This window comes from Ursus americanus, chromosome 24 (assembly GCF_024610735.1).
Source record: "Ursus americanus isolate L20-20 chromosome 24, mUrsAme1.1.p, whole genome shotgun sequence".
NCBI classification, from domain to species: domain Eukaryota; kingdom Metazoa; phylum Chordata; class Mammalia; order Carnivora; family Ursidae; genus Ursus; species Ursus americanus.
The window spans coordinates 39,239,642-39,255,418 of record NC_142150.1 but is presented as its reverse complement, the minus strand read 5'-3'; the positions used below and the strand labels follow the sequence as shown (position 1 = coordinate 39,255,418).

At 36.4% G+C, this 15,777-nt stretch overlaps 1 protein-coding gene across 2 annotated transcripts in view; it reads right to left on the bottom strand.

The window, feature by feature from the left end:
• Positions 1-15,777, bottom strand: part of RTN3 (reticulon 3) — a 60,394-nt gene that overhangs the window by 42,182 nt on the left and 2,435 nt on the right. Inside the window, exon 2 of one of the 2 annotated variants that reach the window (XM_087854976.1) lies at positions 4,584-4,640. The exons of the other annotated variant lie outside the window; for it this stretch is intronic. Coding sequence (XP_087711102.1) covers positions 4,584-4,640 — 57 coding nt within the window. The remainder of the gene's footprint in view (positions 1-4,583; positions 4,641-15,777) is intronic. 2 annotated transcript variants of the gene reach the window in all.

Here is a 15,777-nt window from a genome sequence, read left to right as displayed (position 1 = left end):
TCTTGGGCACCATCTTTCACACTCCCTTTCAAACTTTAGTACTACTAGTACTTCATGTATTATCTCTGCCTGACTCAGAATTTCCTGAGACAGATGCAATCTGCATTACAAGTTTCCTAGGTAATAAACCTGGTTTGAAAACCAGAGCTTTACTGCATTTTATGAATTTTAGAAAGGTAGAAAAAGTGAGCTGTACTTCAGAACTCTAGTCCTGTAAAAATCCCACAGGAGGTGAGCCTGATGCTTTTCACGCTCACTCTTGCCCCATCCTTGTCCAGAAGCACAGCTTACAGGTTAGTAGGGCACGGGTGGTCCTTTTTGTGCCTGCTTTAAATACTTCCATCTACTAATTTTAAAGTATAGTAACTCGAAATTTTGGTTGGAATAAAGCAAAAGATCCATTTGATTGGAGAATAAGGTGTGGGAATTCAGGAAGAATTTTTCCTCTTCTATGCCCGCAGTATTCTCTCTCCCAGAACAAGGTGGGGAGTTAAAAATGACATGATAAAAAATCAACTTCCAAGTGCATACTGTGTTCACATCAAGTAAATCCACTCAAATTGAAAAAATCTCTTCATATACTGTTAATCCTTCAAAATAGTTTCTCTTTACTTTGTTTCTTATCCCCCAAACTGCCTTTTCAAAAAAGACAATATTTTTATTCAGGTGTTGGTAACTTAATTACTGAAAACAATGTGATCTAGAAATAATAATAATGAATGTTATATCCTATTATCAGAGATTTTCCTAAAAAGAGTGAATAGCTTAGAATTCTGTTTTAGATACCATTTGGTTACTTCCCCCTCCTCACTAAGGAAATTAATTTCTTTTAATTAAAAGGATAACTGTAACATGGAAAAACCATACACATCAGCGAAGAAATATTACGCATATTCATACAAGGGAGGCTTGAAATATTCAGGTATAGGTTTTCCTACACTTGAATTTTCTCATGTTCACAAAACAGGAAGGAAAGACAAATTCTCGTGCAAAACAGTATCAGCAACTTTCAGCCACAGCATCAAAATAGGAAGTTAGCCAGCAGACACTTTGCAGCCAAGCTAGATCCTAAACAAAAAGTCTCTTCTGTACAAAGAAAAATGTTTTGCTTTTGTTAAAAAAAAAGGCTGTAACTGGCAAATTTTTTCCCTCAAACGCTTGCCCCAAAGTTCAGTGTTTAACTTCCTATTCCAGATGCCTACTGCATTACTCCGATTGAATGCAAACGTTCATTACTGCAAATGTGCTTCCAGTTCTTCAGGTTCCTCTCTTTCCCATCTTACTTTTACCTACTTTTCTTCCATGTTTTCTAAAGAAAATCAGTGTATTTTTCAGCCTCCGCTCTGATTAAAGGTTTCAAAAGTAGAAACCAAATTTCAACTTGATTTTGTGTTCATGGAGGGAGCACAGCCCCCCAGTGATACTAAATCACATCACTAACAGCAGTTAACTATATGGTTAAAATAGTAATTTCTCCCTCTACCCCTGCTCTTATGATTGTAACATTAACTTCAAAATGACATCTCTAAAAATATCTGCAAACCCTAAAATACGACTATATACTTGATCATCTTTACCAACGGCAATGTTTATGAGCACGGACTTTGGAGTCCTACGTCTGTCACTTACTCTGTGATCTTGAGCAAGTTATCGCACCATTTTAGACCCATGTCAACTGGTAAATGAGCTAGTACCTTTCCTCCACAAAACTGGCTGTGCGTATTAAATGAAACGATTTACATAAAGTACTGAACACAGTAAAAGCTCAATAAAAACGAGCTACATGTATACTTACATGTATCCTACAGGTATACCTCTGTTAATATCTTTATTTTACATTACAGGAAAACGCCATTAAAATTTGTGCCCCTATTTTGAAACACTTAGGGATTAGGCTGAAATTAAATTCTGCTTGATAAGAGAAAAGGAGACAGTAAGAAAAGACTACAGGGGCGCCTGGGTGGCACAGCGGTTGGGCGTCTGCCTTCAGCTCAGGGCGTGATCCCGGAGTTCTGGGATCGAGCCCCACATCGGGCTCCTCCGCTAGGAGCCTGCTTCTTCCTCTCCCACTCCCCCTGCTTGTGTTCCCTCTCTCGCTGGCTGTCTCTATCTCGGTCAAATAAATAAATAAATAAAATCTTTAAAAAAAAATAAGAAAAGACTACAAAGGACCTACTCAGGAATACAACTTATTTTAAAAGAAATTGATTATTCTATTGATATTGACATTACAAATGTATTTAATAGCTGTCAAAAAGTTTGCTTTGCTAACTTAAATAGCTGTCTACTTCAATGTAGTGCAATTTAATAAATATTACATAATTTTCTTTTGAAAAATTTAACTGCCCTGCCTTTATTTAGTCCAAATTAATGGCAGTTTTTTGTACATTTGATTCTCTGAAGGCCAATAATAACTATTTCAGGATTGAAGAGGTCATTCTAAGTATGAAAATGTCCTATTTCATAATTGCTACATATTGCTTAATATGGCTTATAAAAGGCACACTTCTCCAAGGCTAAATAAGTGGCTAAGAGTTACGGAAGTCAGAGACAGATGAGTTAGTTGGGTTAATGCCCGTGATGGACTCAAGGTTCCTCTTGGTGGCAGCACTCACTCTGAAAGCCCTGCATTAGGCCAGACTGGTCCCAGCTATTCTCCCCCTCAAGGTTTTAATCCAGTTAAACAAGGACACCAACATCCTCTTTCCTTATTTTTATAAGGCATATGAGAAGCTACCATTCTGGGCTGCTCCAGAATACACCTAATCACTTGTCAAGGTGTTTCCTCAAACAACAGGCTGATCTCTATACCTGCCAATGAAGTAGAGCACCAACTGGGTTACTTTTCCATTATGTGCTTTTTTTGCAGGAGAAAAATGCTAGTAGTAACAGAGGCTAGACTGGAACACCTTCAGGGACATGGCTTTTTTAACTGCAGTAACATTATCTTGAATCTGCGCTGCTCAAAATACTCATTTTAAGCAAAAAGGAAAATGGCAAATCTATTTTCTTTCCCGAACTTTCACACTCACTGTGACACTGAAGCCTACTTAAACATTAGTTTTTAATTAGCAAAATCCTTTTTCTTTACCTCTATTCTACTTGAATGTATGTGTAATTTTTCCCACCAGAAACTAAATAATTTTTAGGCTATGACAGTTATCTTGTCAACATTCCATATATTAGGTATGTTGTACTTAGCTTGCATTGTTACATGATTTAGGATATCAATTATCCCCTTTTTGTATGAAAGTTATAACCACGAGGAATGTATTTTAAGAGATCTGAACTATTTACAATAGAGAAAATGTAATGATTTGTTCCATCTACATTATGCTATTTTTACCAGTTTGTCTTCCAGAGCAGAACACATGTAATACCTACTTGCCTAAATTACTAAATTCCTCATAAGGAAAAAAAATTCTAAAAAAAATCAGTCTGGTTGGATTTCAGATGTTGAGCCACTTTGTGGGTTTACTTTTCTAATATTCACAAAATATCTTTTAATGTAAACACTTAATTTCAAAGATCATGATTCCACCCATAAGTTACCCAAATTCACATAATGAGACACATTACAAAGGGGCTGGGGGACCTAATATTATCAGTCTGATTTAAATGCAACAAATTATCTACCATGTTTCATAAGAAATATACTACATTCACTTTATCCCATTATATTTTTATTCTTATAAAGTCAAAGTCTTCCTATCAAACCAGCATCCAGACTTAGCCTGTAGAGAATTCCAGCTGGGACAATAATCTGTTTGCACAGGGCTTCTCAGACCCGTCTAGTGAGTTTAATTACCTTTTTTAAAAATAAGGGTTTTCCATTGACCTATATTTTAGGCTGAGTACAACCACAAAAATGAAACTGCTTCATTACTAGTGCAACTCACCAGAGCACGTAGTGCTCTCTTTTGCAGATTCCTGGTAGTGCTACCCCACAAACATATAGCCATCACACTCGATTCCCTTCTTTACTGACTGGCAGATTAAACAAACAACCAACCCCACAAAGCTACAGCCTAAATCTCTAGGAAAACAAGCCTTGCTTGCCAAAAAGTCAACTGACTTGTTCAGTGTTCCTAGGCAATTTGGAACCATCCTAGCTCTTGGGACAAATCTCGGATAAATTCACACTGAAGTACTCTAGCTAAGTTAGTGTATTAGTAGTTCAGTGGAAGCACACTTTTATACTGTTTTTTCCCAAATCAACTACCTCTCCAAACCAGTTACATAACTGCAAATCAGTAGGTTAAATGCATCCTGCAGTGGGTTGTTTTATGAGCCACAATTCTGTCTGCTCTAAATTCTGTGGGTGAGTTTATAATTTTTAAGAAATGCTCAAAACTGCACCTAAAGCTTATGCGCTGCTAAAGGGTCCACCTACCTAGTCTTATCCTATTTTATTAACCTTTACAGGAAATCCAATGCAAACTACTAAATATGAAGGACTGGATTGTAGTTTTTATTTCAAGGGATTTGGGGGCAACAGAAAATTTGTGCCTCATATCCCCAGTTACAGCCTCTTTCTCAACATTTTTCTTTTATTAATGCACACAAAAAAATGACAGACTTGCCTTGTGAGGTCGAAAATAGAGATACAGGCTGAGAGGAAGAGGAAGAAACAAAGGAATCTGAAAGAAAATATACAGCGTGAGAATTTGACAACCTCACACAGGAATTTTAACTTTAACTCTCCTTTTTTTTGGCCAAGCATCATAATTTCACTGGGTTTAAGCAAGAGGGGAAAACTCAAATCTTTATTTCCATTTACTGTTTTCACTCACCTGGCAGCAAAACCTTATTTCCTTTTCAAGATGCATTTCTAAAAGTTAAGCAATTCAATTTTTTTGGTCAAATATTCTCACCTTCAAAGAAAGAACAGAGGAACCTCTAGCATTTTTAAACAAGCATAACCTCAAGAAAGATGATACTCCCCTGCAACTCTTTGTGGGAAAGGAAAAATAGGTACCTGAGTACTAACTGATAATTTGCTCTTAACCATTTTCAACTGCATTTTGAACAGTTAGTCACTATTACAAGCATTTAAAGTTATATACTTGGCAAATATGCAAAGTTGACCCTGTATACTTAAAAAAAAAAATCACAAATAATCCACTAGGAAAATAGGACTGCATGAGAAATCTCCCACCTTCTAAAATTATACTCCTCTAAATTTGGCAATATTTATCAAAATTTTAAATGCATGTACTGTCCCGACCAGTAATAGTTATTTTTTTAATTTGGCCAGTTAATTATGCCTCAAGGAATTTAACCTACAATATTAGCATAGAGTACAAATACATGTATATGAGAATATTCATGAGAGCACTGGTTACAAATACTAGGAATACTCCTAGTGACCATCAATAGGAGACTAAATAGTTACAACCAAACAATGGAATACTTGCTGCTATGAAAGAGTAAAGTACAGCTATGTATGTTGATATAGTTCATTAGTATATACACATGCCCCCCATTTGTTGCTAGCAAAAGGGACTTTGAGGTCTGAGGTAGGGGAGATTTGCCTTTCACTACCACCTTTGGCCCTTAAAAAACCAACCAACCAACCAACCAACCAACCAACCAACCAAGCGTATAAATTACCTTTTCACTAAAAATGGAAAAAATAAAAACAGAATGTGAAAAAGCAGCCCCCCACAAAGTACCCCTAAATATACAGGCCTTTACTTGTTAACTCCTTTTTTCCTTCCAGTTATAAAAATGTTTTCACAAATATTAGAAATATACTTAAAATGGGGAGATTGATTGCTTTGAAGGGCTGGACTATAGCTTGTATTGGTAAGTACGAATTTATTTAGTCAATAAATATGGAGCACATTAACAGCAACAGAGAGTTAGTGGACCATAGGCACAATTCAGTAACTCAGGACCAGAATTTAAAGATTCACTGCTTTTTAATTATCTTAAGATGAAGCATCACTATTTACCACTACAAATGAAAAACCATTTTTTTTTGGTTGTTTTTGTTTCGTTTGTTTTTAGTAATCTCTACCCCCAACGTGGGGCTTGAACTCTCCACCCTGAGATCAAGAGTCGCATACTCCAACTGAGCCAGCCAGGTGCCCCATCGCCTTTCCTTTTTTAAAGCAAGCATTTTTATCCATTTTTTTAATGTTTCCAGATGGGTTCATCCCTATACACATCTACCTTCAACATTAAATCTCTACCAGATGATGAGTTTAAATCTGAATAAACTGGAAAAACCAAACGCTAATAAGTTTAGCCCAATGCCAAAAAGGATCCTATGAACTTGACTATCCACCTCCACCTAACACCCCCTCATAATGGAAAATTTCAACATACAAATTCTTATACACAGCATCTATTCTGATACAAAACAGATAACCAGTAACAGTTTCCAATAATATTGCATGAGATCCTCTAACTTACAAAAACACACTATTCATATTTCATATTTATGCCACAGGGAACTAAACTCAAGAATGGTGATCTTAATTCTCAAATGCTATTAATTAAATCAAACATAATCATTTATAACAGTAATCATTAGCTAGGTCCAGGCACTGTATCAGCACTGGAATACAGAGATGACAGATATGCCCACAAGTAACTGAAAGAGAAATACAAACCAGTAAGACTGCATGAGTTGTGGGAGGGTACATTGCAGAAGAGATGGTAAACTTAGTCTTAATGGTCATCAGGTGACCAAGGCAGGGGAAGGCATTCTGGAGAGAAGAAATAACTTGCCACATTCCCAACAACTTTAAACATCATGTAATGAAATTTGGATTTTATCCTCTACATGATGAGGAATCACTGAAAATTTTAAGGTAAAGGAGTGACAAAATCACATGTGTTTTAAAAAGAACTATGGCAGCAGGTAGAGCATAGACTTAATTGAAAAGCTACTGCATAATCTTGGCATCAGTTTTTTATTTGTTTAGTAATCTTAGTAAAGATCTATGAGAGACTGATTAAATAAGTTTCAATGTATCCATACAATGGTATACTATTCGTTAAAAATTGTGCTGCAGGTAGGAATTTATTGACACTAAAAGATGTTGATAGCACACTGAATAAAAAAGAACACTATAAAAAAATTTAAACATGACCGCATTTTAGTAAAATAATACAAATTCATGTAAGAAGAAAAAGGAATAATGGTATTTATTCTCTGAGTACAGTGATTATTAAAATTTTTAAATATTTTATTTCTCTGTGCTTCTGATTTTGAAAATAATGAACATGTACTCTTATTTCAAAAAAGTTTATCATTTTGCTACAAATGAAAGGATATACATGAAAATGTTAACTGGGTAGTACTACTCACTGATTTTTAATTTTCTTTGTATTTTTATTTTCCTGAATTTTGTTATGGACATACATTTTTCAAGAACTATAAATTCCTGGGACGCCTGGGTGGCTCAGTCAGTTAAACATCTGCTTTCAGCTCGGGTCATGATCCCGGGGTCCTGGGATCGAGTCAAACATCGGGCTCCTTGCTCAGTGGGGAACCTGCTTCTCCTCCTGCTCTCCCTGCTTGTGCTCGCTCGCTCTCTGTCAAATAAATAAGTAAAATCTTAAAAAAAAAAAAAAAGGATTATAAATTCCTAACACGTACCTATTTCCCTCTCCTACAGGGAACAGGTTAGCAACCTTAGAGGAGAAAAAGGACACCTAAAATGGGATCTCTTACCAGGTCTTTCAATAAAACTTGAGTGAATAATCTTTTTAGTCTTCACATCACTAGATTTTCAATCCTCTTAAGACTTTAATCTGCAACAGAAAGTCAAAACTACCTCCCTCCCAAAAATCCTGCCTCTTTGGAAACAGGTCCTTCCATTTATGGAGTCCTGAATATCTGTAATAGACACTGAGCTAAATATTTATATACATATTCAATGAAATCCTTGCAAAACTCATTTAAGATTTAAAGACGCAAAAACTTGGGGCACCTGGGTGGCTCAGTCGTTAAGCATCTGCCTTCGGCCCGGGGCGTGATCCCAGGGTCCTGGGATTGAGCCCCGCATCGGGCTCCTTACTCCGCTGGGAAGCCTGCTTCTTCCTCTCCCATTCCCCTGCTTGTGTTCCCTCTCTCGCTGGCTGTCTCTCTCTCTCTAATAAATAAATAAATAAATAAATAATCTTTAAAAAAAAGACACAAAAACTTGAAGCTTATATCAGTATTTAAACCTGCACTTTTCTTGAAAGTCTGTGCCTTTCTTTCTGTATCATTCTATCCACCAGTTATACCACCTGTCCTTATATTGCTGATCTGAAATGTGTATGCTACTCACCTAAAAATTTACTAGTCAAGTTTATATTTGAAAACTCCATCAGACCAGTAAGATAAGATCTTGTCTCCTTACCTCTTAACCCTTCTCTCCAGCAGCATACTGAGTGGGTGAGAAGTGGAAAAACAGGAGGAAAAAGACCACATGGCACACTAGTGTAGGTTTTCAAATTTGGGTCAAGCTGTGCTAGATAATTGTTGGGGGGAGAGGAAGAGAGGTGTGTTGGATTGGACATGAGACTCAAGTTTTGATTGAGATGGGGGAAAATAAATCAAATAAATCTGTTTGAATTTTCTAACCCCCAGTAAAAATACTATTCCAATGAATTATTCATTTTAGTGATAACTGTCCTTCAACACCAGCAAAATATAAACTATATTTTTAGAAAAGAAGCAAGGTTACTTTTAGGAACAACTTTGTACAATGAATGACTTCTATATTAACCTCAAAACGTCTGCCTTTGTGTTAGTTTCTATAGATTACTAAAGCATCTTCCAATACATAAGGAAAAGTAGTGTTTGAAATTTTATATAAAATTAATATAATGAAAATTAGAAATTCATTAGCTCTTTCAAACATCTTTTCTTTCTACTGTTAAAGTAGAAGATTTTTGTCACGGGGCACCTGGGTGGCTTAGTTAAGCATCTGCCTTTGACTCAGGTCATGGTTCCGGAACTCCCTGCTCAGCAGGCAGCCTACTTCTCCCTCTCCCTCTCCCTGCCGCTTGTGCTTTCCCTTGCTTGCCTTCCAAAAAAAAAAAAAAAAAAAAAAAAAAAAACCCAAAAGATTTTTGTCAGTTTTCCTTTTTGCCTATAAATCTACTCTGAAAAGGCTTTTTCCAGTCTTTCTCATGACCACAATTCCTGATGGCAACTCCTGTCACTTCTGTAGAAGCTGCTAAACGGAGCCAATTAATACCCCCTGCCCTATCAGAATTCTAGGGATGGGCAGACCAATTTTTTCCCCCAAACTTTATGCCATTTTTTTCTCTTATATTTTTGTTATGACCTCCACTCTATTACTCAATATTAGTGGTAAAAGTGGACCTCCTTATCTTGCACAAAGCAGTTCCGATATCATGACTAAGGCTTTCTTTAAAAAACAAACTTTTTATTTTAGAATAATTTTAGATTTACAGAAAAGGCCCAAAGAGTAGAGTGTTGCTTTATATCCAGCACTCAGTTTCTCCCATTGTTAACAAGTTACATTAATATGGTGGTACCTTTGTCACATTTAAAGAACAGTGATATATTACTAATAAGTAAATTCCATACTTCATTCGTATTTCATTAGTTTTTCCTTATTGCCTTTTTTCTGTCCCAAAATCCCATTCAGGATACCATATCACGTTTTGTCATCGTGTCTCCTTAGCCTCTTTTGGACTATAACAATTTCTCAGACTTCCCTTGCTTTTAATGATCTTGATAGTTTTGAGGAGTATTGGTCAAATATATGAGGAGGTCAGAATGTACCTCAATTTGAGTTTGTCTCATGGTTAGAATGGAGCTTTGGGGAAGATTACCACTTAGGTAAAGGGCCATCTTTGTCGTAACATATCAAGGGTACATGCTATCAATATGACTTATCGCTGAAGATGTTAATCTTGATCGCCTGGCTGAGATGGTTTGCCTGGTTTCTCGAGGTGGTACTTCTTCCCCATCCTTCCACACTGTACTCTCTGGAAGCAAGTCACTAAGCACTTCCCACTGTAACTCCTCTGAACCCTAAAAGAGTTGGAAGGCTTTCTTTGTACATTTATGGAGTAAATGTATATGCAGTCCAAGAGGAGAAACAAGCAGGATTCTTGTTGCAAAAGAAACACAATTAGAAAGTCTAACAGAAATAAAAAGGACTGTGTAAATAGGAAATTGATTACAAATATTTTAATGACCCAACTTTTTTTAAAGATTTTATTTATTTATTTGAGAGAGACACAAATAGCAACAGAGAGCACTAGTGGGGAGGAGAGGGAGAAGCAGGCTCCCCGCTGAGCATGGAGCACGACATGGGGCTCGATCTTAGGCCCCCGGGATCATGACCTGAGCTGAAGGCAGACACTTAACTGACTGAGCCACCCAAGCGCCCCTTAATGACCCAACTTCTAAAACAGTACATTTACTTTTAGATATGTCTTACCCTTTTCCAAATAATGTTTAAGATCAATGTATTGAATCAAAACCTCAGATTTTGTTAGAAATAAGATGGAAATTAAACCTATTTTAACATATTTTAAAAACCTGACATATCAGACCAGCCGACCACGGAGTCCTTATTGGAAATGCGGTCTCTTTATAACATACCAAAACATGGCATTCAAGTGATTATAAAAGAAACCTTTCTGGATTAAAGCCATTAGTGGAAAATACCACGAGTCCAGAAGTCAAAAGAGTAGTCAAAGAAACCAATCTTAAACATAAGATATATTTATCGCAGATACAGTTTTATGGGCTTACATAAAAACTTTCGTGGATATGTCAATTTCCATAGGGGTTAAGTTCTTGCAAAACTCATAATTCAATTTTCAAAAACCAAACATTCTTAATCTGCAGTCTATGAACAATTTCGTAGTAGTTCATGAACTATGGACCTTGTGAGAGCTTATGCAATACTTCGTTTATATGCATGTTTTTCTGGGAATAGAATTTCTCTATTCAGTCCATAAATATTTACTGAACACCTATTATGAACCAAGAAATAGTTTTAGTTGCTGAACAAAAATGGTTAGTTGCTTATTCAAAAATATCTGAGAGCCTGCTTTGTACCAGGTCCTGCTCAGACATTAGAGCAATGAATAAAACAGCAAAACCCCCTACTCTGTTGGAACTTATATCTAGTGTGCAAGACAGACAATAAAGTTAAGTCAGATTATATACCGTATACATGTAAATATAGAACGATTATGACAGAAAAACAAAGCAGGGGAGACCTATAAGGTATTTTTTCTTGTGCAATTTAGATAAGGTAGTCAAAGACCTAACAAAGGAGAGCAACAGAAAAGCTGCGAAGATGTACAGGGAAGAGCATTCTAAGCAAAGAGAACAGCAAATAAGACTCTGAGGTAGAGGAGCATTCCTGGTGTGAAGAACAGCAAGGGAGCCAGTGTGACTAAAGCTGGTGAGTAAGAGGAAGGTTGAAGCCAGATATCATAAGGCTTCAGAAGCCCTCTGAAGACTTTGGCATTGACTCTGATGAGTGTGATAGGAAGCTACTGGACCATGTGCCCATGAGTGACATGATCTGACTTATTTTTTCACAGGCTTACACCAGCTGTTGTAAGGAAAACAGACTGAAAAGAGGCAAGGGATAAAGTCTAAAGACTAGTTAGCAGGCAAGTGCAATAATCCAGCCCGGGCCAGGGTGATAACAATGGAGGTGGAGAAAAATGGTTAGACACTGGATACAGTCTGAAGGTAGAATCAATAGGATTTGCTGATAGTTGTATGAAGGAAAGAGAAGAGTCAAGGATGACTCCGAGATTTTTGATTTGGGCAAAAGATGGACAACGAATGACCATTTATTGAGAGGCAGAAGACTGAGAAGAACAGACATATACAAGGAAAGATCAGTTCAGGTTTAGACAGTAAGTTTGAGATGCCCATTAGACATGAAGACCAAAGATAAAGATTTGGAAGTCACCAATTTATAGATGGTATTTCAAACCACAAGATGGGTATCATAAATGAGACCAATACAAAGAGAAAAGTTTTGAGAAGTGAGTCCTGGAGTACTCTAAAAATGTTAGAAGTTCGGGAAACAAAAAAGAATTAGCAATATGAAATACCAATATTAAGGAAATCCACAGAGTCAGAAAGATGAGTGGTTGCCAAGGAATGGAGGGAGGGAGGAATGGAGAGTGACTATCACAGGTATAGAGTTTCTTTTGGGGGGAGGATGAAAATGTTTTGACACTAGACAGTGGCGATGGTTGCACAACCTTGTATAAATACAAAAAAACACTCTAAAATGGTGCTTTTAATTATGTGAACTGTATCTTAAATAAAGAAAAAAAGAACAACAACAACAAGAACAACTAGCAAAGAACATAGGAGGAACAGCCAGTGAGAGTATGTGGTGTCCTGGAAGACAAATGAGAAAGGTATTTCAATAAGGAAGCAAGTGATCCATTTTACCAGAAGCTGCTGATACGGCATTGAAGATGAGGACTGAGAGGTAGCGACCAGACTTAACAATGTGGAAAATAGCTAGTGAATGTGACAAGAGAAATTTCTGTAGAAAAGTGGAGCAAAAAGGCACCTGGCTTAGGAAGCATGGGACCAGAAATTAAAGTTTTTAACTTCAACCAGTAACTGAAGTGAAGACGGTGACCGAACGATTTTTATCACATGTTGTTTCAAATTTTAAAGACAGGCAGTATGTGTATTTGAGAGAGAACTGAATTGGCCCCTCAATCCCTTAGTTTTATCCTACCCTCAACGTTACAGCAACAAACCTTTAGACTTGTCACTTAATCTCTCTGAGCCTGATTCCTCATCTGTAAAATGAGGCTTATATCACTACCTATGTCACAGATAAACATAAGGCTTTCTCCTATTGAATATAGCCTCTAGAGATCTAGATGATCTGTTTTGTTTGCCTATCTTCCAAAGAGCTTTACTGTATGCTCAAACATTTGTTAAGTTAATGTATGGGCAAAACTTAAACCATAAAGCAATACACAAATATAAGACTTTTTAAAAATCAAATAACCTCCTATGTAAAATGAAGACACTTCCTTCTCACTGTTGAAATGCTTTCAGGTAACAGGACAAAAGGGCCTCTGTATCAGTTTTGCTTAAAAATTTTTCCCCAAATACCCTTCAATATATCCTAAGGGCAAGCGGCCAATGAGGAATGTGTCAGAAAGTTGCACTTCTCCTGGTTGGGTTATGACAATGTCCTTACAGGGAGAAATAAAACGGTTTATTGGAGAAAACAGGAAAGCATATTTCTTTGAAATTAAAAAAAAAAAATCACAAGAGTCGCTACCTACTGACAATTACACCCCTTCCTAACAAAATAAAAACACAAATCCTATACAGTATTTAAAGGGATTCTGAAAATTGCAGTATCACAGAGTAACATGTCTTACATACATCACGGAAATGCAGTAAAAGACTTCAACGATGCAATCACAAGCAGTACTGATTATAGCTAAAATTACTTGGTATACACAATTTTTCAAAACATCTTTAGCATACCCAATGACCAAAAATAATTCTAGAATTAACAGCTGTTATAAATGAACTGAATAAAAGGTAAGTCAGTTTCCTGGGCAACTTCTGAATGAGATAATTACATGAACATAATGCCAACTTGATAATTTTTCTCTAAAAAGTTTTATTATGAAATTTATATGTTTTTCACAAGTTTATACAGTTTAGGAGGCAGTTATAAATTCATCATTAACAACAATAAAGTCTAACACAAACTATAAGCTAAGTACATACAACAAACATGCGCAGTTATTCGTTTATTTGGAGCCTTGATAATTCCACTTGGAATTACAAAAATGCTAAGTTCCAGGATTACTACTAAAGAGAAGTGCTTTTCTATACAACAAACAATCTCAAACAAAACCGGAAACTTTAACTTTCCCTAAACTTCAATGACATGTCACCAATTCCTTCACTGCCAAACTTCATTTACAAGGGCTTGAAGCATGAACAGGATTAAACAGGTGAGTCATTCCCACGCCCCCCCCAAACAAAAACAGTTGAGTCCTATTATCAGGACAAATATATAATTTCCTTACCACAGAACACAGTAAAAGCGGTGAGTCCTCTATCAGGACAAATATATAATTTCCTTACCACAGAATACAATAAAAGCAATGATATTCATTTTATTTTGTTTTCAGACAATCTCTAAAATTATAAAAATTAAAAACATGATGCACTTACCAGCAATTTAATCAGCAATGCTCTAGAGATTTCAATTTAGGGTTAAGGCATACCTTTCAAATGTATGAGACTGGTTTGTTTGATCATAGTGGCTAAATTATTTGTGAATGTGACTCTTAAGAGGAAAAAAGCATTAAAAAAAACTTTTTATTCCTGGGGAACAAAAAACCCATCCAACTCAACAGGCAAATGTAAACTATATTGACACCATTCTTGCTGTCTCCTGTACTTGTGCTTCCAGTGACAGTAGGTTCCTAGTGCATCAGAACTACACTTATGGTCAGAATGCTGCAGACAATACTTAAGCATTTCTTTTTTTTAAAGCTTTATTTACTTAAGTAATCTCTATACCCCACGTGGTGCTCAAATTCACCACCCCAAGATCAAGAGTCGCATACTTTCTCGACTGAGGCAGCCAGGAACCCCAATACTTAAGCATATTGGTGTCATGTTAAGCTATCCACAAAACACTTTGGGTGCCCCCACCTCCCTACTAACAGACCAGCTGAATGAAAGGGCTGGTAGCTTTAAGACATTTATGTGAATGGTCAAAAGCTGAAACAGATTCACTTTTAAAAAGAAGTCCTATCAGATCTTATTTCATCATGAAGAACATTATGGTATCTCACTTGTAATTCAACTACTATTTTGTATGTATGTGCAAACAGTTTGTAACCTGCAAAGAGATGTATCAAATATTAGGTATTTTTCTCAATAGGAGTTTGGATTTTGGGGCACAAAGCAAATTTGCCTAGGTCATATTGCTGAGGCTAACGATATGCACCAGGTTATACAATTATTAAGAGACAGAATTAGGCCTGAAATCTTTGTGCCTCTGGAACTCAAATCTGTGTGTTTATCACCATGTTATACTGCCACTGACAATCTGACATGAATATAATACAGCTAACATCACTGTGAACAAGTAGATTTCTAAGGGTTAAGAGGGAAAATGCAAATTACATACTCACATTTGATTGACATGATAGGACAAAGTGTGAAATGGTGCCATTAAACGACACAGGACAACTAAGTTTCATGAGTGAGAAAAATAAGCATTTAAAGCAAAAACTTTTTTTTTCATTGTCCGAGCCGTTTTTGCTTTAATTTCCATGAACAGATAAAAGAGATGTAGCTTTAATTCTGGCATCATGATTTTCATAGCAATAATAATGAACAGTCTCTGGCAAGTTACAGAATTTCAAGTGCTATAAAAACAGTAAACTTAAAGTTCAGACAACAGACATATACTTGATGTCTAATAAAGGTAGTTCTCCTCCTGAAAAGAACACCAAATATTTAAGTCTCTTTTACCTTAATCTCAATTTTCTGCATTTGAGATCTTTGATTTTCTTCAAAGGTAGAAATCTGGAAAGCCAATTCTGGCCCTTGACCTCCTTCTCCAAGCATATTACAATGCTGGCTGCACCAGTACCTGAGGCACTAGACCAGAGTGCCAGCACTCATTCTCTACCTTTAGTAGGAACTAATTTTTCTAAAAGCTGTTACTGGACAGGTCAATCGAGACAAAACTTCTTCCTCCAGGACATCAAGCGACCACTTCTTTTACTTTTTCAAAGTCTCTAAAACCA